The 25,375-nt window shown below is 49.6% G+C and overlaps 1 protein-coding gene and 1 long non-coding RNA gene across 4 annotated transcripts in view; one reads left to right on the top strand and one right to left on the bottom strand.

Annotated features, from left to right (window-relative positions):
• Positions 1-619: 619 nt before the first annotated feature.
• The window catches only part of Pbx1 (PBX homeobox 1), a 232,129-nt gene continuing 207,373 nt past the window's right edge, over positions 620-25,375 (top strand). For 2 of the 3 annotated variants that reach the window (XM_071600373.1, XM_027922859.2), the window contains exons 1-2: positions 620-1,490; positions 4,678-4,751. In XM_071600373.1, the coding sequence (XP_071456474.1) occupies positions 1,300-1,490; positions 4,678-4,751 (265 nt within the window). In that variant the 5' untranslated portion in view covers positions 620-1,299. The remainder of the gene's footprint in view (positions 1,491-4,677; positions 4,752-25,375) is intronic. The other variant, XM_027922858.2, reaches the window with a different exon arrangement.
• LOC139707853 (uncharacterized) lies at positions 12,641-15,233 on the bottom strand. The gene is made up of 4 exons (XR_011709277.1): positions 15,117-15,233; positions 14,057-14,204; positions 13,723-13,945; positions 12,641-13,635 (listed from the first exon to the last, which is right to left on the bottom strand). It is a non-coding gene; the product is annotated as an uncharacterized lncRNA (long non-coding RNA).

Below are 25,375 nucleotides of genomic sequence, written 5' to 3'. Positions count from 1 at the left end.
AACTTTGTTATGATAAGAGTTTTTTTTTTAATCTACTATTACTTCTTCCTTTTATTAGAGATCGTTATTAATCACATTAACATCCTGGTTGTGCTTCATAACTACTTTGTGCTGACAAACTTGCTCTCAACTGTTTCCTTGAGGTCTAAGGACTGAAAGAATCAAGTTTTAAATGCTGTGCTGCAGCAAAAGAAAACCAGGGGTGAGGCGGAGGGATCCACACCGTCTGTGTCCTTTCCCGTTAATTTTATAGGTTTGCATTTAAGAGGAGCCACGTTTTCCTCAAAGACGCAGCCCAAGAAAGGGCGGCGAGAGAAGGGGGAACCCGCTGAGCCGGAGCGGGCTTACCAGGGCACCTTTAAGGGCCCGGGGCCGGCGCTGCCTCCTCCGGGCCCACCTCTGAACTCTGATTGACAGCGCGCCGGGCGGGGAGGAGCGGCGGCGGCGGCGGCGGCGGCGGGGGAGGCGCGGCGGGGCGCGGGGCGGGGCCCTCGCTTCCAGGGCGACCAATCAGGGCTCGGGGCGGGGCTCCAGGGCCCGCCCCGCCCCGCCCCGCCCCGCCCCGCGGCCCCCTCCCCTCTCCTCCTTCCCGTCCTCCTCCTCCGCCGCCGCCGCCTCCTCCTCGCAGGCTGTGGTTTCTGTATATGTTTCTGGAGTCCTGAGCCTGAGCTAAACAAAAGCAGGAGGCTGACGGGGCCGCCGGAGTTTGCAGAGACGCGGAGGAGGAGAGAGCCGGTGCTTTGCCTGCCGGCGGCCGGGGGATCTGGCTTTGGCCACAGCCCACCCCCTTTGAGATCACTCTGGCCCGGAGTGGGGGCGGGGGGCAGCGGGGGGTGGGGGGAAAGTTTGCCTCGCAATCCCCCCGCCTTCCTCTCCTTTCTCCCGATCAATGCATATTTGCAAAAGGATTAAGCCACAGATTTAAGCGCCGGGAGCCCATTTCTGCCTTGCACAGGAGATCGGACTGAAAACCAAAAGCCAGCTCTGGTTTCTTTTCGCCAAGTGGGAAGGTGGTTTATTTTTCTTGCTTTTTGGAGTCAACACCCTTCCCCATCAGCTCTTATCCCCACCCTCACCCCGCAACCCCCTCACGCCCCCTCCCCCTCCCCGCTCTCCATCCTCCCACCAGCCTCCAAAGAGGCAGAGGGATTTTTTTTTTTTTTTTTTCTTTTGGTCTTCTTTCCCCGTCCCTGATTATCCTGAAAAGGATCTGAAGGCAGCTTGAAGGATCAGAAGCCTCGGTGCTCCCGGAGCCGAGCCGCGGAGCAGCGCCCAGAGCCGGGCTGCCAGCCTTCGGAGATGGACGAGCAGCCCCGGCTGATGCATTCCCACGCCGGGGTCGGGATGGCCGGGCACCCCGGCCTGTCCCAGCACTTGCAGGACGGGGCCGGCGGGGCCGAGGGGGAGGGCGGGAGGAAGCAGGACATCGGAGACATCTTACAGCAGATCATGACCATCACCGACCAGAGTTTGGACGAGGCGCAGGCCAGGTGAGATGGAGGCTTCCCTTCTCCTTTCTTGGGTTTTGTTTTTCTCCCTCTCGCAGGGAGAAACAATGGGGACCGAGTCTCCACAGCGCTTTCTTTAAAAATGTTATTTCTCTCCCCATTTTGACAAGCAACTACATGGCGGAGGAGCAGAATTTGAAGGAGCCTTGTTATGGAAAGTGTGCTCGCCCCTGCCGAGGGTGGCTGTGCACGTCGTGCGTGTGTGTGGACAGGCGTCCGTGTGGACCCACACCAGCGGGCATGCCGAGGGGCTGCCAGCTGACCCCGAAGCGGCCCTCGGCACTTTTTACTGCTTTAAAAAAGTGTAGGAGAGCACAATTGTCAAGTTCTGAGCAGCAGTCCGTGCCTTCGTGTTGAGGGATCGCCCAACATTAGAAATAAAATGTCCCAAGAACACTTTATTTGCAAATTTAGCTGACTCCCTCACTAATTCAGTGAGTTTGGTTTTCTCTCTCGACTTACCCCTCCAAAATTAATTTTTATCCTTTTTTTTTCCTCAAGCCCCCCCACCATACAAAACCACCAGAGAAGAAAAAGCAGGGCATTTCTTTGTCAGTAATCGTCAGCTACACAGAAATTATTTTATATTCACTTAATTCTGTTTTTAGAAAAAGCTAATGGGAAGAAAGAAAAAAAGATAATTTTGCTTTTAGGCATGTTTGCTAGTTTTATGAGACTCGGATTTTCAGTTTAACTTTATTGTCTCCTAATTTCAGTAGGTTTATTAACCTTCCATGACACAGTTATGTACGGTCCTTTAAAAAAGGGTGGGGGGACAGAAATCCAGCTTGCTCCTTCACCCCTGCTGCTTGCAGGACTACGTAGGATGCAGCTGAAGAGAAACGAAAGCAGCGTGAATGTTATGTATTTCAATACTATAGGACATGAAGCTCTTCATTAGAGAAACGTAATAAAGAAACTGGAGCCTCCGAACTTGATCCACCACCAGGCTACAGTTCTCATGTATTTTATAGGAATTTTCTTTCAAAATAAAACCCAAGTAAAGTAGCAACCCACTAACATCTTGCCCAAGGCCAAACTCCAAAGAATTTTAAAAAATTTAATGACCACGTATGCCTATGCAGTTACCCAGCTTTGTTAAATCTCCACAGTATTTTTCCTGCTTGTGCTTTGAAAATCTTTTAAACGTATATTTCAAATTTCTATAACTCGAGTGACTTAGTTATCTGGAGAAAACATATGCAGTTCTTTTTTTTTTTTTTCCCCTCCTAAGGGAAACAGGATTTTGAGTTGAGAGAATGAGAGGGAGCAGATAAAAACACAAATGTGTGAATGCACGGTGTTGGAGCTGCACACACGCGACCCGTAAACTCAGAGGACTTGGTTCACGGGTGCCTAGAAACTTGGGGAGGTTAAAAACTTAGACTATTTTATTTATTTTAATAGAGGAAAGGTTTTTTTTTTTTTTTTTTAATTTTGGGTGCTCTTTTTGAATTTTATTTCCTAAAGAAAAGCTAATAGGTATCGCAAATGGAATGATTCCCACTGGCCAATCTCTTTTGAATTGGAACAGATTTCTCCATTACATTGTTCCAGAAAAATACACTCAGACATACCAGTAAACTGCTTTACTAACAAGTTGGTGACATGGAAGGGGCCGCAGGAGCAGGCTACTTTTGCAAGATTCAGTCCCTCTTTTTAGTGAAACTGAGGACAAACAGCTCTCAGCAGGTTCCCCTTCAATGGCCTAAAAGCTGAGAGGCCAGATAAAATTTGGGGACAGGGACATGGTCAGTTCTCCTTCTGTAATCCCCTGTGTGTGTGGGGGGGAGACTCACTGTTCTATATAGCTCTGTGGAGTTTTTGTTTGCCTTTGGGCCTGTGCATACGAGTACAATTAGTGAAAACTATTTCTAGAGACTCAGAAAGATCTCAATGCAAGAGTCTTCTCATCCCTTTTTTTCACCCCACATGAGAACTGACTGAATCTCGACTGAGCTTTCTTTTTGGTTGAACAATGCAACTCTACTTGGCAGATGAAATGTCCTTCTTTCCCTTTTTCTTTTTCCTTTCTAATGTATCTTTGTTGATTCCAAAGTAAACTATTACTATTTTGGATGCCATGCATTGTGAGTTTATTACTCCTCTGCTGTGAGGTGTAGAGGACATACTTGTAGTCTGCTCTTCTGGAGGCTGTGTGTGTTGTGTGGGGTTTTTTTTTGTTTTGTTTTGTTTTTAACTTTCAAAAGAATTAAAAAAGAATTGCATGTGTTTTAAGTGATAGGGGTTTCCACTTATCTTTACACATGATTTTAATTAGTAAACAGAATTCCCTTAACTAAGAGCTGATACGATCAGTATTTTCTTTCTAAAGCACTATCATTCTGCTAAGTGATTCCATGATAAAGTAGAGGGAAGGTATTGTTTTCTTCCTCGAGTGCATTCTGCATACAAACACTCAGACACAAGAACCAGGTCAATCGCTAATCTAAAAGGCAAAATTGTATTTATTTTTTCCCCAATGGGTGGAAGGTCCTAATTGTAAATAATTGAATTTCAACACCTGCAAATAAGCAGTGTGTGCACAAGAGACGTAATGTGAACACAGAGAAATGAATTTATCCCCATATGGGTATGTTTGCCCCCTGGCAATGCATTTCCATACTCTTTAACTTGGGGACTGAAATTTTATAAATTGACAGTTCTGCTCAGAAGACCTTTCAAGCATCTTGTGTTTATGAGAATACAGGGGCATCTGCGGAATGAATTCAAACACATGGATGAATTAAATTTGAACACACGCAGACGGAGAAGCAGGCAGCTTCTAGGCTGTGGTCACTGCGTGGATTTTGCAAAACTGTTAACCTCTGTGTTTGGCTCTGTGTATCCACAGTCCTGTAAGGGATGATTGGTTTCAAAATTCCACTTTGATTACACTACTTTTAAAAATTCCCTAAATGGGCATAATTTAGGTTAGTTCTGTTCTGTAGTTAAATCCCTACTCTCTCACTGCTAATTAGCATTATTTCTTTTTCTGTGGCGGGACTTCGAATATTACGTCATAAAAACAAGTGAAGCGTGCCGCAGGGTTGGGCTCGGTATATGATTTTGGCTAAATGCTCAGATTCCCCTGTGCCATCTCAGCAGTTTGGTGTTGGGAGTCCACCTAAGCTACCATGTTGTTGTTTTGTGTTTTTTTTTTTTACAGAAAACATGCTTTAAACTGCCACAGAATGAAGCCTGCCTTGTTTAATGTGTTGTGTGAAATCAAAGAGAAAACAGGTAGGAACGAGAATCCAATCTTTTGGCATTTTCTTCGGCCAGTTGAATCACTTAACCTGCAATCATGAACGTCGTATTTAAAATTAGAATTTCAGAATGAAAGTGCTGATTGCCCAATCTCTAATACCAAGTCCTCGTCCTGCTTTCTGTAAAGAAGGAATCCAGTTTCTCTGACGCTGTTTTCCAGTAGTACAGGTTTATTTTCCTTAACTCTTTCTCCACCCTTTTGGAAATTGAGGCTAAAATGTAGGTTCTGAAGGAAAATTCGTAGAATGGTGTGTCTTTGGGGAAAAATATGAAAGTGTCCATTTCCCGAAAGAATGTACTTTGGCCCATAATTAAAACCCCAATTTATTTTGTGGCGTTGGGCTGGGGCGGAACTGTTTAAAGTTTCTTTTTTCCCCTTTTTTGCTTGTACAAAGAGCGGGCTAGAGGCTGTCCACAGAAAGTGTTGTCAAATACCTTTGTGGGAAGCTCCTTCCAACAGTACCTCTCCGGCTTGGCCTGGGATTTCCTAGCGGGTGAGAGGTAGAGCGCACTGCCTAGAGAGCCCTGGCTCCTGTTCCACTCTCCAGGACTCAATATCATGGACTAACACACTTAGAACACACCCCAGGAGGGCATTTAAATTTTAAAGCAACAATTAAAAAATAGCCGTCATCAATCAGAGGTGTTCTTAAACAGCAGGTGCTGTGGGAAGGACATTTAGCACCATCCTCTTGTTTGTTTACTTTAATCCTTAATTTTCCAAAGTGGCTAAATCTCTCCCTTGTAAGGAGAAAGAGTTTGAAAGGCGATCTGAAGCCATGGCATAGAGATGAGAGACCTGGCTACATACAGGGGCAGCTTCTGCTGGGCTCTGACTCCTGCTCCCTTTGAAGCAGCGCAAAGTACCCGACATCCTACTTATTTATTTATTTTTTACAACAAGGACTGTAACAGTCAATAATTCATATCTAAACCATATAAGCAAGGGCATGACACGAATGAAAGTGACGATAAATATGATGGCATGCCCAGTTGATATACATTGATAGTCACACAGAAAGGGGGCAGGGAGGGCCGGCGCCAAGGTGGCTTTCTTTTTGGGGAGCTTTCTGTGTTTCTCCTTTAAAAAATAAATAGTTTCAAGATGTGATTGTTGATTGAGTTCATGATTACTTGGGCTTCGAATGTACGTGGGATCAGCAAGCGGCTCTTTGCTGGGTGTTCTTTATGGTGTGCTGGTATCCAGACAAAGCACCTGGGCCGTGCGGCCTGGACCTGCTGTCCACCAGGTCGCCTCGCCAGCCAGGGACCTATTGCAAAACGGCTAGCTGCAGTTTTTGGCTGGGAGACACTTCTTACGAGACTCATGGATTGTGCATACGAATATCACAAGGGCTTTTCTCAGTTCGTAACCATTTTTAGTTTTTTTACCCCCCTCAGGAGTAAATGTATATATATGTCTCTCTATTTTTCTCCTCTCTCCTTTTTTTCTTCCTTTTTCTTTGAGCAGTAATGCTCATTCACTTTTAATGCTGGGTTTGTTAAAATTTGCTTCTAATTAAGTATGAGTTTCTTCTGATCTTGGATCATAAAATGCAGAATCAAATAGAAAGAAATATGTAATAGTCCAGACTGAGAGAGTTTATTTTTGAAGATACTTTTTTTCAGATTTTCATTGAGAGGCAGCCTGTCAGGGCACTTAATGTACACTGTGGCGAGAGTGTTCCATTCTAGCCTCGTAATTAAAACCTACCGAGGCAGTAGGTCAAAGTGGGTGGGTGGGAGTCAGGTGGGGGTCAGGAGTTGGTGTCTTGTTGTTACGGGCTAAGGCCTGGAGGGGCAGAGCAAGTGTGGTGGCCTAAATAACATTTTAAAGATGCAATTTGTGGCTGGAATACATATTTTGGTTTTTAAAATTTTATGTCGACACACTTCATGTTTGGAAATTCAAAAAAATATCTAAGTTGTGTGTGTTGTGTCTAGAATAATGTATTTAGAAAATAGCTTATAAAATGATGTAAATCAAAAGTTTAAAGATACTTGTGCCCTCCGTTAAGAGAGAAACACGCACATGCACACAGGTGTCGCACACACGGAGTTTGCGTCTGAGGGGACACCTTGAGTGGAAGTTGGAGAGAGAGCAAGACATCCCCCCCCTGGCCTTCAACTTGAGTGGGGAGGGCTGGGGGAGGGGCACTGCTGGGGAGCCTGAGAGCTGTGCTGGACATAGGCGTCAGCCATGGGTGATCCTCCAGGGGCCCAGCCACCTCTGGGCTCTCAGAGGCTGCAGGCCCCTGCTCCAGGCCAGCGTGTCCTCCGTGTCCTCCGCGGGGTTGGTGTAAGTCTATGTGAAGCCCCCTCTGCCCTCTTGGTGCTGAGCTAGAAACATGGAAGGGCGGCTCCAGCCAGCAGCTCCCGCCTCCTGTGCCTGGCCCTTCCCGGGCCTGGCCTTCAAGCCTTTGGTGGGAACAGTGCTCCTGAGCTCCACCCAGCCCTGCGGAGGTGGCCCCATGTCATGGGCTTGGCACTTGTTCTACTCTGACCTGAAGTTCACACATCGGCCTGGCCTTCAGAGCTCTGCCCGGGAGCCGGCCGTCCTATCCACCCCTGCTTTTGGTTTTAGGTTTCTGTAGTGACTTTAGTTGGGAGACTCAGGAGTAAATGGGGTGTCTTCCCCACCTTTTGGAACTTTCAAAAACAGGCGCGATACCTGAGGTAGGCAGCGGGTCTGAATTACAGTTGATTGATGGGTGTTTAAGTCAGAAATTACTGTGGGGACACTTGAAAAAGAAGAACCCCTGTGTCTGCTTGCTTCAGAGTGTGAGTAAGTTTTTATTTTGATACTTTTTTTGCTTTTTAAAAATAAATGCCAAGATAAAAGAAAGCCATAAAAAAGCTCAGGGAGCATATTCCAGACAGCAGCAAGAAAGCCCTGTCAAGACCACGGTGTGAAGATTTCAAGTGGCTTTTATCTGCACACTCATTCGGGAACCCAGAGACTCGACATGCAGTCTTGGGCCATTTAGTGGCACATTTTCTTTTGTTTTTTAGAGAACGGTTCCTGGTCTCCTGATACAGGGGACCTCAGGCTTGCACAGGTGTACGTGGTGGCAACTGGGCTGGCGGGGTGCAGGGGAAGAGGAGAAAAGCCAAACACGTTGCATTTCTTTAATTAAAAAAAAAAAAAAGAAGAAAGAAAGAAAAAAAAAAGACTCAGAATATATTTTTAAACATTGCTTGGTTTTAAAATTTTTATTTCTGGGTCAAAATCATGCAGGTTTAAAAATTGCAAAAAGAAAAAAAAATAGATGTCATTTAGTAAGAAGAATATTTATAGATAGCAATGAATAGTTGCAATTGTTGTGAATAGTTTTTAATTTTAGAATATAATAGCTATATATGGTGCTTTTCAGCCAATTTTCCTCAGTGCATAATGTGCACTGAAGTTAAGTCGAATAATTGGAGGAGGTTAAAAAATTATTTTTTGCTTCCTCAACCCCCTTTGTTCTCTCTCTTTCCCTTTGCTGTGTTCAGTTAACACCCCCATCACGGAACTGTGGGGTGTTTTTAAGTCTACTACTGTATTTCTTTTTTGACATCTCCCTTATTATTCTTGCCTGACTCTTCTTTTTAATATGGCAATTACATTATGGGACTTCTACTCCTCTCCTCTCCTCTCCTCTTAAAAGCATTGTAGAATACTGTGTGTGTGTGTGTGTGTGGGTGTGTGTGTGTGTTGGGTTCCTACGGAAGGAAGCTGTATATTGCAGGGAGTAATTCTGATGGCTTTAGTCCGTGAGCAGAACAGACTGAAATGACTTCAGGGAGGTTAGAGCAGCCCAGATCAGATTCCTTTCAGACTTCAGGCAGGACTAACTTTTTGTAGAAGCTCATCTGTAGCAGGTAAATGCAAATCTTTCTTTTTCTAATAAGAGAATACAAGAATTTGGTCTTTTTAAAAAGTTATTTTAATAATAATAATGAGGTATATAATAATAATAATATATTATTATTATTATCATTTTGGTAGCAGGGTCTAAGAAGAGAGAAGGCACACCTGAGGGAAGGTACGAGCCAGTTTTAGCTGTGCGCCCCTCCTCAGGCGGCAGGCGGTGGCAGTCCTGTGGCCGGGCACTGCCGTGTAGAATGGCGTGGACATGCGCTGTACACCTATAGTTGTGTCTCGGAAATGCAGGGACAGGATGTGTGCTGAGCTTGGGTCCACAAGGCCCCTTCTCTTCGGGCACTCTCCTGCACTCCATGTTTTAGAAATGGGTTTAGAAAAATGCTGCTTTTGAGAGGTGGGGAGAAGGATGTGGAGAGGGCTTGGTCAGCTGCCAGGAGATTCTCCTGGACTCTAGGAGTGGCTTGTGAGGGAGGGCAGGGGAGCTGTAGCCGGGGGCTGTGAGCCAGCCTGGCTGGGTGGAGGGGTTGTCACCTGCCCGAGTTCAGCTGCCTCTACCCACTGAGGGCTTCTGCTCGTCTTCTATTGACACCAGGAACTTTTCCCTGTTTTTGGCAAATTTGCTAAAATATTTACAAATAAAATAACCAAAACCTGGTATGAAACACTCGGAAGTAGAAAGCCCTTTTGATTTTAAAGCATAAGCCTGGCTTCTTCTGAAACATGGTTTACTTCCTGCATGCCTTAGGAACGCTGATCCTTCATTTTGTTTTCAAACATCTTTTAGATGCTGCTGTGTTTGAACTTAGTGAAGTAGATGTCGATATATGTTTATTGATTTTCTTTAAAAAAAAAAGTTCACCCCAAGCACCGTGAGCAAAGCACTCTGCCAGCCCCAGCCCCAAAGACACCGCCATTCGCTCATGACCTAGAGGGGCACCTGCCCAGGTGCTGCCCGACCGACCTGGGCTAGAGGACAGTAGTGGCCCCGGCCCACATCTACCCCTTACCTGAGACACTGTGTGAGAGCCAAGGAATGCAGTAATTGATGAATAGCATAAATGGAGGGTTAATGAGTTGTTTGCAAAGCCCTTGGAGCTCCCCGGGTTATATAAATAAAAGATGCTGTTTCATATAATAAATTATCTCCAAACTCATCTTCTACTCCATTTCACAATCTGTCCTTGCATTAACCCTTCCTGGCCAAAGAGACATATTCTCTAGCGGTCCATAACTAAATAATGGGGTAGGCAGTTCCCGGTCTGCAGCTTTGCCCATCTGCGTCTCAGGGACCTCACTTCTCAGAACTGGGCAGAGTGACTCCCAGAAGGAGAAGGAGAGTCTAGGTGCAGACGGTCAGTTTTACAGAACCCGCTGCCTATTGGCAGAACAGGCCGCCCAGCTCCACTCACCAGGTCTCATGCTTCCTAACACTGTCGGTCTTCGGTTACGCACGGAAGTCAAGACCCCAACAGGGGGAGATCCATCCTTGGGTTCCCACTGTAGCTTCACCTGGGCCCCCCTGGTACTCTGTCGCTAACTGGGCCTGGGGGTAGATGGGTCAGCCCATGCTCATTCTGGACTTATTGCCGGGTAGTTCTGACCCACAGGCAAATGGCTGGTTTTAGGAGGAACTACCACAGTGATGTAGGAACTTGACCTCTAAACCAGAGTCCTTGGTTTGTGCCCACATCTGTGACTTCTCATCTCTGTGACGTTGTTCATGTTACTAGACCTCTCTGTGCCTTTTCCTTATCTTTGAAATAGAGCTCATCGGGATGAGTGTCTCAAAGTGTGGTTGGAGGACTAAATGAGGTCATGTATGTAAATTACAGTGCCTGGCACAGTCCATGCTGTTGGCTTTTATCATTTCTGTCCTTGTTTTCTTACATGAAAAAGAGGCTTACACCAGATGGTCCCTAAAGACTGAGCCAATTCCAAGACTCTGATTCCATGCCGAAAAGAGACAAAAATCGCTGAATTTAAGATTTGCTCCCTTTTGTTTTTCTTGCTATTCTCCTAAAGTGAAAGCTGTATCTGGCCAGAAGGCTAGGACTAGGGTGGAAGCCGCGGGGGCAGGAGAGGAGGGAACTGGAGAGAAAGCTTCTTGATCACCTACAGACTGGACAGGAACCACCTCAACAGCTAGAGGTGCAGCCTGAGCCCCAGCAGCTGGAGGGGCCGTGTGGTCTCCGTCCTGAATACTTCCTCTCTGAAGTCACAGAGGCCATCCGTGCGTGGGACCTGCCGGGGCTCCAGGGAGGAAAAGTACATGAAGTAAGTGCAGGGCAGCTCGACCTTTCCTGTGTTCTGAGATGTCCCTTACTTAAGAAAAGTGATGTCTTTGTCATAAGGAGAGCTTTGACACAAAACAGGAATATTCTTCGTTTTTTACAGGTTTCTTGAAGTATGTTTTTTACCCCATGAAATTCATCCATTAAAACAACAACAACAAACAAACAAACAAACAAAAATAACAAAAAGAAAATAACAAAAAGAAAGAAAAACAGTTCAGTGGTTTTTAGAATATTCACGAAGTGGTGTGCTCATCACCACAATCTAATGTTCGGACATCTTTATCACCCCCCCCCCCCCCCACCAGTCAGTGCCTGTTCTCCTTTGCTGAGCTCCTGAGGAGGGTGTGTCTGCACTGTCTCTGTGGATTTTGCCTATACTGGATATTTCCCATTGGACAACCATACCACATGTGGCTCTCTGACTGTTCTGCTTAGCGTCCATCCAGGGCCTATCCATGTGTGGCAGCACGTGGCTGCACTCATGCCTTTTCCACAGCTAGGTAATACGCCACTGTGCAGGCTCACTGCACTTGTGCCTCTCTGCACCAGCGGATGGGTGCACAAGCCCTTGGGAACCATGCTGTGGATGTTTGCAGACTGGTTTTGTGTGTGGACATGCTTTCTCTGGATGTAGGAATGGAGTTGCTGTGTCATATGGTTATGCTACGTTTGGGTTTTGAGGAACCCAGACCCTCTCCCAGATTGTCTGCAGTGCCTGCCACCTCCTCCCCTCCCCCTCTTCCTAATGAGCACAGCTCGAACAGTGGGTGAGACACGGGTCTTCCCAGGTCACGTGGCTCCCAGCATTCCCTTTCCCCACTTTCTCCAATCAAGGACATCTCTTTTCTTATACAGTGAAGGACTATGTTGTGTTTTTCGTCTCCTTTGGTCAATATTTACTCTAGGGGAAAATATTATGAACACATTTTTTGATTTGAATTATGCATGGTCAGGATTTATGTGAAGCCTCTCTCAGAACAATTTGCATTGTAAAGAGGTGAAAAGTAAAGTCAAAGGAATGAATCTCTAAGCTGGAATGTCAGTGTCAGGTTCCTGGAGAGGAAGACACTTTGAGAAAAGAATGGAGAATTCCGAGGAGCAGTCTAGTGTGAGACAGCGAGAGACCCTGAGTCCCACGCGTGGTGGGACTCAGCTTGCAGTGTTGTCATCTGACCTAACTGGCTCCATTGCGTCCACTAGACAGTGGCATGGTTCTTGCTGGGTAGGGTGCTTGACCAGCTTGACCAGCTGAACAGGTCGCTGATGCACAGAACGGGGTTCAAGATGTGCTCAACTAATGGCAGCCGCGCTTGTTCTGAAGCCCTGGCTCAGATGTTTGGCCACTGCTCTCTGCCCTTGGGCCTGTCTCTTGGGTTGGATGTGTCACCAGCCCTGCTCTGGAGTTTCGTGGCTCACTGGAATGCTTGCTCACCTGCTTTTATGAGAAATGCTTGTCTGTAGAAGAGAAAAATAAGAGTTGGACAAAGCTCAGCAAAAGGTCCCCGACACTCCCTCCTCTCCAGCTGGAGTTCTGGGAGAAGTCCTTGGGACTTCAGTGAGCCCTCCTGTAACTCTGAATTTAATGATTGACATTTTCTGGTAGCCCCTATTATTAAAATAAATAAATAAATAAATGAACAAACAAAAACAAAACTGAAAATAAACAGAATTAATCTTAATTATGCATTTAATTTGGCTGAAATATATCTAAAGTACCTTAACCTGCAGTCATCGTGAGCATTTTTAATGAGGTGCTTTGCGTTCTGTCTTGCACTAAGGCTTTGGAGTCCCCTGGGGAGTTCACACTTACAGCACACCTTCCTTTGGTTGTATTTTCACACCTTCCTTTGGTTGTATTTCAGCTGCTCAGCAGCCACGTGTGCTGGTCGCTGCCATTCTGGACGGCACAGCCACAGGAGGGTTGTTGGGTCATAGAGCTTGCTTTCTTCCTTTTTTGGCTTGGTTTTGCATTCCGAGGAAGACACATGTTGCTCCCTGCTCAAGCCTGATCTGGCAAATCTGTAGCAGGTGTGGTTGGTTCCTGGTGGACAGCACCAGAGTACCAAGCACCCAGGCACCTCTTCCTGGCAGGGGCCTCCCCCACACACTCCAAGGTCACAGGGTGCTGGGACCCAGTGGTCTGGGGCATGTCTTCTCTTTTCATTCTTTCTAGACATCAAACCTCATTTTATGCTTTGTTTCTATATCCTTAATGAAATCTAGGATGCACCCTAAAATAGGCTGCGTGAGCCAAACAGCCACTGTGGGTTTTTTAGCCAAAACACAGAGAGTAAAGTATAGAAGAGTCCATGGTGTGACAAAAGTTTGCAGGTCCCACACCAGGCATCCCCAGGCCCAGCGCCAACGAGTCCCTGCTGGCATGTTATTCTGAGAACTCCATTTAACCTCTTGGTTTCAGGTTTTCATGTCCACAGAATGGGTGACTCCGGAGAGCCACTAATCTGATCCCCTTTCCTTGGGTCATGAGCCCCAACATGATCCTTGCTGAGACTGGGTTCATAGGAGGGAAGGCAGGGTGAGCGTGTATAAGAGGAAAGTCCTTTTTGTGTTATGGCAGTTCTGAGCCTAGGAATCCTGGTATCTTTTTGTGGACAGTCATGTAAAACTGGTTGTGGTGATGGTAAAGCTTCCATCAATCAAGTCCATCAGAGAATGCAAACAGGGAGGGAGAATCCTAGTGGAATTTGAGAAATGCTCATTATTGACACACTCAGCATCACAATTGCAAGGCCAGTTTGAGGCCAGTCCCAGTCTAACCCACCTTGTTGATGGTGTCTGAATGCAAGTAGTGCCTTCACACACTCCTCTGAAGCTGTTGGAAATTGCTTTCCACTGCCTTTTAGGATGCACAGGGGTTTGTGGCTGCAGGAAGTGCAGAAGCCTCTTTGAGTTCACGTGGTGGAGGGCAGGACAGAGGAAGATTGGCTTGGTTTTCACCTTGGAATCATGGCGTTACTGGGCCACCATTTGCCTCAGCTGAAACACTGAAATAATTTGTTTTCCACCTACATGTCAGCGAGGCTTCAAGTGAGGATATTTAGAAAGTGTTTGCATCTCTAAGAAAGGGTGGCCAGGGAGTGAGAGGAAAAACTTACCTATTTGTCTTGCTTTGAGATGATTGAATCTGCCAGTAGGTCAAAGGAATACATTTACCCAGTGGCCTGTGCGGGCTGGGTGGAGGGAGAGCAGCCAGTCCTTCCTTCCGAGGGCTTTAGGTGATTTGAGACCTCAAGGGTTGTCGCCCTAAGGGAATCCTTATAATTACCATTGTTAATAGAATTAAAACTTTGCATTTACCCCTTGTCCCTGACAAAGAAAGCCTCTCTGAGGCTGGATGAGCGCAGCCTGCGCGGTTCTGAAAGGCCTGCTGGGTGTGGGCTGCAGACCCTAATCCCCCTGCACATTTGCATGCTGAGGCTGGGGGCGCGCACCCTGCGTACATTAACCAACATTTAAAAACAAAGGACGGGCCGCTGGCGCGCAGCTTCCTTTGTGCGCTTCCCTACCAGGGCGCTGTAATCCCTCACCCCTTTCCAGGGGACCGCCTGGCGGGGCGCGGCGGGGAGAGCTGCGGCTCGGAGCGGGCCGCGCCGTGGCCACGTCGTGTAGGAATGCTTTAAGCCGCTTGGTCCTGAGGCCAGCTGGGGAGGACGCGGGGAAACCAGGAAAGAAAAACCCGACCGCACGCCACAAACCCCCGAGCGCGGGCGCGCGTTCGCTCGGCCCCGGGAGGAGACGGCGCCGAGGTCCCGGGCGTCTGCGGGCCGGATCGCGAACCCAACTTCTGAGCCGGCCCCGCAGGCGGGCGGGGCGAGCGGCGGGCCCGGTCTCAGGCCCGCGGCTCCTGGGGCCGAGGCCGAGCGGGGCGGGCGGCGGCGAGGCCCGGGACCCGCGGAGGCCCGCGCACCCGGCGCGGCGGCCCAGGAGGCCGCGAGGCCGGCGCTCGCCCGCTGGCTCCCCGGCCGGCCGCGGCTGCTCTCCCCGCGCGCCCCGAGGCCCGGCCCGGCCCGGCGCGTCTCCTCCCGCCGCTCGGCGCCTCGCTCGGCCTCGCGGGGTCCCAGCCAAGTGCGGCCGCGCCACCTCCTTCGCCGCCGCGCTCTGCTCTGCAGGAGGGAGAGGGCCGCGCCCGGAGAGCCTGGTCCGGGGCTCACCTACCGACCCTCGCGGCGGCCGTGCGCACCAGCCCGCAGCGGGGCCTGCGACGCGCCCCGAAGGGGTCCTGCCCTGGGCCCGGAGCCCCGTTTCCCGCGGGCAGAGTGCAGACGGCCCTGGCCCTGGTATTACATACGGAGGTGACATTCAGAAGCTGCGTGTGAGCACGTGGGCGAGTGTGTGCTCACATGCACGCATGTTAATTTGCAGCTTCTTTCCTGGTCGGCCTCTGTCTGTCGGCCCCTTTCGGTACACACGCCAGCTGCCCGCCCGTTACGGTATTGAAGTGGGTTAACACAATCCCAAGTTGCCGCGGAAACCCTCCCTCTTTCGCTCCGTGGGCTCTTGCAGGGAGCGCAGTCATCCTGCCCCGGGGAGATCTTTAACCCAAGAACCTTGATGGACTTTAAACAGCCTTGACGTTTGTTTTTGTTAAGCTTGGTCTGATTTCTTGAACACTCCAAGGTTTGGGCCTTCCAACATAACATACCTAGTCTCTTTATTTGGTGGCTTGTCTTGTTTTAGAGGAACGCATAAAGGGGGCCTCAAGTGGCCTGATTTTCTCCAGTCTAAAGAAAATAGAGAACCGATGTTGGTCGTTGGCCCTGCTGTCGCTCCCCTCCCCCTCCGCCTTCTGGAGCCCACAGGAAGGGGCTGCATGTGCTGCCGCCTAAGCCATATTACTTTATTTTCTTCTTAGAAACTTATGCTAGGAAAGGCGCTCTGGATGTGGGATTGCTTTCTTCCATGGATTCTGTGCCTTCCCAGTGTTGTGCCATTGTAGCTCCCAAGGACACACCAGGCCTTCCAGGAGACCCTCCCCAAACTTTCCCTAGATAAATGTGGAAGCCATAGGCAGGAAGGTGGCCCTTCCTCCATACTTGAAAACCCTATGAACTGGTTCCCTCTATAAACTCAAGCAGAGGGTCTCCTCATGGGTGTTTCTCGTCCCAGGATCTCTGGGGAGAGGATGGCGGGTATTAGGGAAGGAGTTTGTGCCTCTCCTGCGGCGTCTGGTTCTCATAGACACTGTAAGTGTAAGGGCAACAGTGGTAGCAGAGGCACTGGTGACAGTAGGGACAGGAAGCCACTCTTTACCTGCCCCTCCTGGGTCCCAGGCTGGCACATCCCGGTGACTTCCCTGGGCTGAGGGGAGAACATCTCAGGTGGCTTCTTTCTGGCCAACGCATGGAAATTGATGGGCTTGTCCACATCCAGCTGAAAGAATCTTCTCACCTGTTGACCCTTCTGGAATGCTGTCCTTCTTAGTAGAGGACATGGAAGCTTGATTGTTTTTTAAGTAGATTTCATCAGATATTTGTGAACTTCACTTGTTCTGGAGATGGTAGGGAAAACTCTTCTCCTCCCTAGTGGAGAGCCAAAGATGAATGCCAGGCCTGGCTGGGCCCGGCAGGAGAGGCCGGCCTGCATTCTAAGATGGGGAGATGAGATGCACAGGGGAGACCTGGGTTCCACCCTCAGGACCACCCCAAAAAACAAAACAAAACAAAAACAAAAACTCTGACCTCACAGGTTGATTTTTCACTCCAGAAAATTTTTCACTTTGTTTTGAGTTTGGGGAGGGCATGAAGGATCAGTATTCTGTTTTGCTCTATCCATTGTTAAATCTGGAGCACATGTTTATGAAACTTCTGTGTCTGAAGCGTTATGAAGACAGCAGGGCCCTTGCTCCAGGACCTTCTGGCCCAATGAGGGGCCTGAGTCGCACTTACAGTCATCCCAGCACGCCAGCTGACGTCGCTCAGAGCGCTGTGCCAGGAGTGTGGCTGCAAAGGTCACTCTGAACCAGGACAGTCCTCAGTTGGGTGTGCATGCAGAGGCGTCCTTCCTTGAATGCAAGGACTCCAGGTCGACCCTGGCAGCTGGGGAAAGTGCTGTCCCTTTGGCCTTCCTGCCTTTCCCTAAACACCGTGGCCCACACTTCCCTCTGCCTTTCCCCCCTCATTCCCTTTGTCTCCCCCCTCCCCAGTGCTATTTGCCAAACTTGTGACCTGAGACCACTTGGCATTTCCTGGGACGGCTGGAATTTACCAGGCGCTGGGTAGGCATTCTGTGACATTTGCTCACCTGGGCAGCTTAAGCTACATGGTCTGTGTCTGCCCGAGAGGTCGGAATTTACCTCTGTGCTCCAGGGTTCTTGCTAGCAGGGAGGCAAACACTGGTCTTCCTAGCAGCTGGAATTAACTCTTATCATGGCGCACATATATAGTTATATATCCGTTCCTACACATATTTATTATGTATTCAATAAATGCATGTAGACAATTTGTGCATTATCTGTCATTCTCTAGTCATTATTTTAACAAATTAAATTTTCATGGTTAGCTTCATCTTTCACATCCATACCCTCTCTTCCACAGCTACCTCGTTTCTTCTTCCTCTCCCCCGGCTGGTGGAAGACACTGGGTTAGCTGAATGCTCTTTAAGGCCTGGTGCCTTGAGACCGCCTGTCTCCTTGAGGTCTATGATACTCTGGGTGACGGCTTTCCGGCTTTTTCACGGAGGCTGTCCAGCCCCTCTGCTGCTAAGGAAACACCTGCCTGTCTCTTTGGATCAAACTGGTCTGGGAGGCTGTTCAGTCCAGTTGATGGGGACAGGCCAGCCCTGAAGGCATCTCTGGCTCTCAGAACACACACTCACTTCTTTCTGTCCTGGCTGTCAGCGAGCGAAGGAAACAGGCAGTGTAGACAGTGAGTGTTGCTTTGTCCTTGCTCCTCCAAGTGACTTCAAGGGGAGAGTACTCTTGATTGTCAGAGGAGGCTGAGCAGAGACCGTCAGCAGAAGTGAAGTCTGTACTTCACTGAAGCTGGGAACTCTCCTGTCCACAGTTGGTGCACACAAAAGGTGCTTACTGCACGCAGAGGTACTGCTGCTACTCTAGCTTTTAAGATGAGGAAATTGAGATGCACAGAGCTAATGAAATGCCCAAGTCACACAGCAATGGAGAGGCTGAGGTGGGACTGGTTTTACTCAGTAAGTTTTACCAAATAGATTTTTCTACCAAAATATTCATTCCCACTGGGTGACAGCACTTCAAACTGATTTGTCCAAGAAAACCTGGTGGAATCCTCCTCTGCTGTCCAGGTAACAAATTTGGCTGCTCATGTCTGGCCCCATTTCTCACAAGAAACTTACCATCCTGTGGCTGTGCTTGGCAGCAGACAGGCAGAAGAGGAAGGTCCCAACCCCGCCTTGGCCCTGTGCCCTGGGTTTCACTGCCCTGGGCTTATTTCTCTTCAGAGTTCACCTGCTTTCTTCTGGGGAGGAGCCTGACCTGTTTCCAAAGTGGTCTAGAGCTGGGCTGCCCAGCACATACGTCACCCTTTCTGGTTCCTTCTCAGAAGCCAGGTGCTTTGACAAAAAGCGAAAGCAGGGCAGAGCCTGGTCCTCGCACACCCTCCCTGTCCTGCCCTCCTTCGGCCACTCCCCACAGGCCAGGCAGTCAGGGCCCTTGGGTACCTCTAGCCTGTGCAGGTGGCGTCTGGTTTCTCCAGATGCACAATTGCATGGGGCAGCTGTCCTTTGATAAGTGAGTGTTCTCAGCTTGGACCCTCAAGAGTGGTGTCACCCTGAGATGCCAGTTGCAGCCCGGTGATGTGGGGACCTGTGAGGCCTCACTTGCAGGGCCTCCTGCTTCTCGGCACCAGGCGATGCGGGGAAAGAGAAGACCGTTCAAGGTGTGCCTGTCCACCTTCCCTGCCCAGGAAGCAGTGCCCCCGGAAGGCCGCAGGGGAGGGAATCTCACAAGAGGGACAGACGGGGCATGGGCCTTCGGGTCACCACCCTGGAGGAGCACCTCTTTCTGGTTTCCCCTGTATTTATGATACCTGCTCCCTGCCATTTTCCTTGTGGTCACATGAATTTCCCACTGCTTGGATGACTGCACACTTAGGGATAAAAATTTCCTTCTACTCATAAGCAGAACTGGCTATGTATCTTTTTTATTTTTTAATTTTTAGTGGTAGATGGACCTTTATTTTATTTATTTATATGGGATGCTGAGAATCGAACCCAGTGCCTCACACAGACCAGGCAAGCTCTACCACGGAGCCCCAGCCCCAGCCCTGGTTATGTATCTAATCTATTTATTTATTGCTCATCTGATTTCAGAGAGGAATTCAGCAGCTCACACAATGTCCAGGTAATGAAGGGGATGCCCTAACAGACGAGGGTGTTCAGACCAACAATAAAGTGCACACTAGGGACCTTCGTTCCTGTGGGTGGAGGGAGGCCCTTCCTCCTATAGCCTCCCAGCTCCCTGCTCCAAGGAAGAGCTGCCTGACTCAGTGTCACACAGCAAGGTCCTAGAGAAGATGGCTGCAATTTTCATTCTCTTTCCTAGTAGCAAAAGCAAAAGAAGAAACAGGACCAGTTTTAAATTTCAAAGCATTTGGGATTGCAAATGTATCAGTTGTTTAAGGGAAAGCAGATTTTTACCCCTTGGTATGAAGCCACATGCAAATTTTCCCGCCATAATTTCTAATGAGAAAATGTTAAATGATATAGTGGACATTGTCCCCAAGAATATGGGACACACATCAGTGTATTTTGCCGTAACTCTTTTTACGAAATCTCTGGCACTCATCACACTTCACTGTAATCATTGTCTAATGATCCAGTTCCTTCATAAGACTATGAATTTCTTGAAAATAGTGATCAGGATTTGTGTGCCTGGCACACAGCAGTTGTTCAATTAATAGTTTTGAATGAAACACTTTCTTATGTTTAGCCAAAAGGGGGCGTGTATTAATGGTTATTGAGCATTCACTACTCTTGGCTCAGACTTCCAGAGGAACTTGGGGTCAGCTGGGAGTAAGCTCACAGTGCCAGGCACACTGGACTCTGGCTTGATAAGGGCTCCCTAGTGGAAACTCAACTTGTCTTCTGTGAGACAGTGTGCGAGGTATACTCTCGGTGCGCGGTGGCTCTCAGGACACTCTCAGTGCAGTTAGCTTCTCCTTCTGGAGTCTAGGGATTGGTACCTGTTATGGTGTGGATGTGAGGTATCCCTCCAAAGCTCACATGTGGGGCAATGCAAGAGGTTCAAAGGAGAAATGACAGGTTTACGTGAGCCTTAACCCACTCAGTGCATTATCACCTGCTGGGATTACTTGGTACCTGGAGGCAGGTGGGGTGTGGTGGAGGAGGCAGGCCCTGGGGGCGTGGCTTTGGGGTGCACATTTCTATCTGTAGAGTGGATTCTCTCTGTGCTTCCTGATCATGTGGGAGCTGCTTCCCTCTGCCGCACTCTTCTGCCAAGATGTCCTGCTTCATTCACCTCGAGCCCAAGGAATGGAGTCTACTGTCTGGATTGAGACCTCTGAAACTGAGGCCCTCATAAACTTTTCCTCCTCTACAGTTGTTCCGGTGGGGTGCCTTCATCACAGTGGTGAAAAGCTATCTAAGACAGCACCGTCAGCCAGGAGGGCAGGGGAGCCCTGAGGGTGGAGACAGCCCTGGTCCTGTGGACTTGCCGCCCTTCCACACCCTCTGTCTTAGGAGCTGATTGACCCTCCCTTCTCTAGTCCCCAAGTCCTTGGAGAGAGAGGTGGTCCCTCCTCCAGTCCAGACCTGGCCTGGCAGCCTGGGCTGGGAGAGGCTGTGGTCTCTGTCAGGTAGCCAGGGCTGTGGGCACCACTGCGATCCTGGAGCTGAGCTACAGGGAAACCTGATCCCAAGACCCGAGGGGCAGTCCCTGGGACATGCATGACCTCGCCCGGCTCCATCCCAGTGGTGAGCTCGCCCACCAGTTTTCCCTTCTCCTCTGTCTTCCCTTCACTCCCTCATGTCACTCAGTGTAGATAGTGAGCCAAAGGCAGGGAGCACCTGTCCTTCCATTGCTCACCTTTGCGGGGGAAAGATGGAGCTTCAGGGTGCTCTGATGGGCCCTTGGAGGTGACCTCAGGTAGCAGAGTGCCTCACCCACAGTGAGCACCCTGCAAGGTGGGCCCAGCCTCCTCCGCACTAGGAGCCTGCCTGGAGGTGGTGAGCTCCTGACCCTTCAGTACCCATGTGGTGCTTTACAGACACGTAGCTCCCGGTGGCCGCCATGTGCAAGTGCGAAAAATTTACCTTTATCTACTCCGGCTTACTTATGAGCATGTTAAGAAATGATTTCCAAAATTTGTACTCCCTGTTTTAGGGATGCTGGCTTGTGGATTATACCTGTGTTCTTGGGTGATGTGTCAAAGTGAGGAGAAAGGATGGAAATACCTCTCGGTCTCTTGGGCCGTTCCTGGTGCAGGCTCAGAGAGAGGGTCTCTGGTGGGGATCAACCAGCTGTGAAGCTCTTGACTGGCTCCTCTGTGTTCTGCATTGTGATCCAGGATGAGGCAGGGTGAGGGGGCTTTTGGGAGGAGACAGTAGAGGCTGGAGGAGGCGGGGGCGGGGTATGGAGAGAGGACAGAGATTCCAGGCCTCCAGGGACAGTGGAGGTGGGGGGTGCAGCTGCCTTTCTGGCAGCGAGGGACCCTGGCTCAGCCAGCACCTTCCTTGATCCCACCACAGATTGTCCTGCTTCCTCTTCTGGGAGGCCTTTGGGGTCTCCCTCTTCCAGGAGCTAAAATAGCTTTCTGTCTGATTACGCTGCGTCTAGGCTGTGGGCCTCACGTCAGGTCCACCGAAATGTCAGAAAGGACTCTTCCTTCCAATACCACCACCACCCATACACACACGGCCCAGAGGCTCCCAGTGGGGACTCAGGGTGCTGGCTTCTCAGGAGGCTGAGGGGGTAGAGCTTCAAGGGAGCATCAGCTGGTGGCTCTAGCAGAGGCTGCCCCTCCCCTGAGCCCCTGGGGAGGAGAAGGAAGGGTTGTCACCCCGCCATCCAGTGGCAATTTCTGGCTGGAGTCTGTGATCTCTCACACTTGGCTGTGGCTGTCAGGGTCATTCCCTGGGAGCCCTTGCCCAGTCGCAGCACCGTCTGATACCGCTAAGCAGGGAGTGCTAGGTAGCTCCGTTGGCCTTAGTGGCTTTGCTGTTCAGCTTTCTCCTGGGGATGGTCCGAGGGAAGGGATCGCACCACAGGCCTGAGGAAGGCGGTCAGGCATGGGGCCCACATGTCTTGATGGGTTCCTCTGGCTTGGTTTGGAGGCCACTAGAAGTGACTCCTTTCTTGGGCCCCTTTCACATTCCTCCTCTGGGCTCCTCTGCATGCCCAGGGCTTTTACGCTGAGCTGGGCCTCCTGATAGCTGGTGTATGTAGCCCTGGATTTAGCCGGAGGAGCCTTTGTAACAATGTATATCTAGCTAGGAAGCTTTTATAGCAGTGTATATTATACCTAGCTGGGAAGCTTTTGCAACGATGTATAACTAGCCAAAGAAGCTTTTGTAACCATATATATCTAGCCACATATCTAGCCAGAGAAGTCTTTGTAACAATATATATCTACCTGGGAAACTTGATTGTTTGGTTTGTAGACTTTTTTCTTCCCACTCCCCCTTATGAAGCAACATATTTTGCAATATATAATTTCACCTCTTTGTTAAAACATCCCTTAAATAAGTACTGCTTGTAGGTATTCATTCATTTATTCACATGTCCAACAAATGGCTTTTTCCAGGGGTACTAAGGAAGAGAGAGAGAGGCAACCTGGGAGGCTGCCAGCCCAACTCGGAGGTGCATGGGAAAGACGTGCTCTACTCCCAGCCTTGGAATTCAGAGCGTTTTTTTAGTACATTTGAAAGAACCATAAATATAGATGATGACTCTTATAGTCCTGCTGGCAAATCTGGATGTCAGACCAAATAGGAAAATGTACCCAACAGCCACCTCTAAGCATATGACCTCTTGTTTTTAGGGGCTTATATTGGTGGAGTTATTCATCTGATGTGTTCAGGGAAGTCAGAGTGAAAAGAAGAGACATGTGCTGTCTGTAGAGCTCACACATAGGTGTTTCATTGATGTCCTCAAGGAGGCTGCTCAGAGGGGAATGTTGACATTTCCCTGCTGCAAAAGCAAGCATGGAACACAGAGCTTGGCTCATGATGGTGCTCAATTAATGCACATGTCCCCTATTCATCTCCAAGGCAGAATGGAAGCATCTAAGCCCTCTGTGAGCACCATGATGACACAGGTCTATTTTGGAGCTGAGCAGTGGCCAGGGTGCTGGCTCAGGACGGCACCTCTCATGTCCAGTGGTTCTGACTGTACTATTTCTCCAGGGGCATTATGGATCTGCACAGTGTGTGAGCCTTGCTGGTAGACTGTGAAGCTCTATGCCACTCCAAGATTTCCTTCCTGCACTGTGCTGTCACAGCTGCTTATAAAACCGAAGCAAGAGCAAGAAGCTACAGATTGGCAGGCACGTGGAGGGCTGATTTAGAACATGGCATGGATTTAGAAATCTTGTTGAACACAGAATCAGTGGGGCATGCAGTGGGTAGGGAGAAAGAGATCCCACAAGACTTGCAGGGAGGTGTGATTGAGAGTGAGCAGATGACAAGACCATTATCCACAGAGGGAGCTTAGAAACAGAGACTACCATCCACAGGGAGCAGTAGCCAAAGTCCACCAGGACTTCATACAGAGAAGGAAACTTGAATGTCAGCTCCCTGCCCAGTTTCACAGGGCTGAGTGGTGAATGGAGAGGGTGACGGGTGCATGAGGAGATCGGAGTACGCGTGCTTGGGGTGCAGGACTGCAGCCTGTGCTGGTGTGTGTCCCCATTTCCCATCCTCTGCTTCCCCCCGGGGCTGTGGGCGGCCACTGCTGTGTGTCCTCAGGTAAGGTGCTGTACTGTCTTGGCTTTTGTTCCTCGAGCATGGGGGCTTGGTGTGAGTGGGCGCCTGAGCTTCAGGGAAGGGTGTCGGGAGATAGGGACCTGGAGACCCTGACACAGGAGGCTGAGCTCACCTTTACATGCAGGGGCTGGGAGGTTGGTGCTCCTGGGCTCTTACTGGTGGCTCCTAACACTCCTTTTGTGGGGCGGAGAGCCCTTTTGGTAATGCGAGTCCTTCCTCGCCCAGCATTTTATCTGCGTTTTCTGTTGTTAGCTGTTGATCTTTGTGTGTTGGATTTCTTAGAGCAGAGACATCATGCACACATGTTCAAAGTGTTGAGTTGTTCTCTAGTCAGAGGATGCAGAATGAGAGGCTTTAAACACATAGGTTTGCTTCCAAATCCCAGCTCCAACCTCTCTTCTTCACATAGCTTTTCACGAGGAGGGAGCTGAGCCACAGAGCTCCCATCTGCAGTAGCCCTGGGCACATACTGCCCCAGGGGCCAAGCACACACTGCACCAGGGGATGTTCCCGGGGAGTAGAGCAGCAGGTGCCAGATGTCTCAAGCACAGCCCCACTTCCCTCCACCCAGTCCCCTGAGCCCACTTCCTATGCAGGAGCAGGGGGAAGAGCCCCGGGTTGAGGGATGCTGGTCCCCTCTCTTCCCTGCTGGGATGAGCACCTCATGTTTTGGAATTGAAATATCGAGTCTGAGGCAAAGACCAAAGGACAGAGGCCAGCCCCAAAGGGCATTCTTGCATGCAGACACAAAGTGACTGAATGAAGCCATCATGCCCATCACTGGGAGCCAGAAATCCTCAGTCCAGATGTGGTCAGCGGTTCACAGAATGGAAGCCTGGCCGGCCAGTGAGAGGCAGTGCGATCGAAGGATCACCAGTAAGTGGGGGCGAAGGAGGCCTGGCTGGGGTCTGTGAGCACACAGGAGGACTGGCCTCTGCAGGGTCTCAGCCGTGTCGATGGTGCTTTCTAAAAGCTCCGGATTAGGGTTCTAGGCAAGGGCCACACAGGAGATGCTGCCCACTGGCACATCACGTGCACACGCCCTGCACACCCCGCACTGAGCATCGTTGGCTTTGAAGCGTGTGGTAAAGTGCACTAACATTTTACACACACACACACACACACACACACACACGCACGCACGCACACACACGATCCTGGACTTTCAGAAAGCTGTTTGACCCGTCTCTTCTAACCCCTCATTCTTTTCTTTCCCAGAGCTCTCTACCAGCCCACTTTAGCTTTATTAGGAATTCCTTTGCTTTAGAAATAAATAAGAGGTGGTGGGGAGAGAGACAGACAGACAGAGACAGACAGGCTGGCGGGGGGAGAAGCAGAACAGCGCTGGCTCGGCTGGCAGCCCGCGGCCTGGGTCGCGGCTTGCAGGGAGCACTGCTGGCCTTCTGTTTCCCTGGGCTCAGCCCTTACCCCCACCTCAGACCACCCTTCCTTTTCCTAAGGGGCCCCGGGAGGCTGTTTCTACCTCCAACCCCTTTTCC

Source organism: Marmota flaviventris, chromosome 12 (genome assembly GCF_047511675.1).
Source record: "Marmota flaviventris isolate mMarFla1 chromosome 12, mMarFla1.hap1, whole genome shotgun sequence".
NCBI classification, from domain to species: domain Eukaryota; kingdom Metazoa; phylum Chordata; class Mammalia; order Rodentia; family Sciuridae; genus Marmota; species Marmota flaviventris.
The sequence above is the reverse complement of the archived record's forward strand: the minus strand, read 5'-3'. Positions and strand labels throughout refer to the sequence as shown.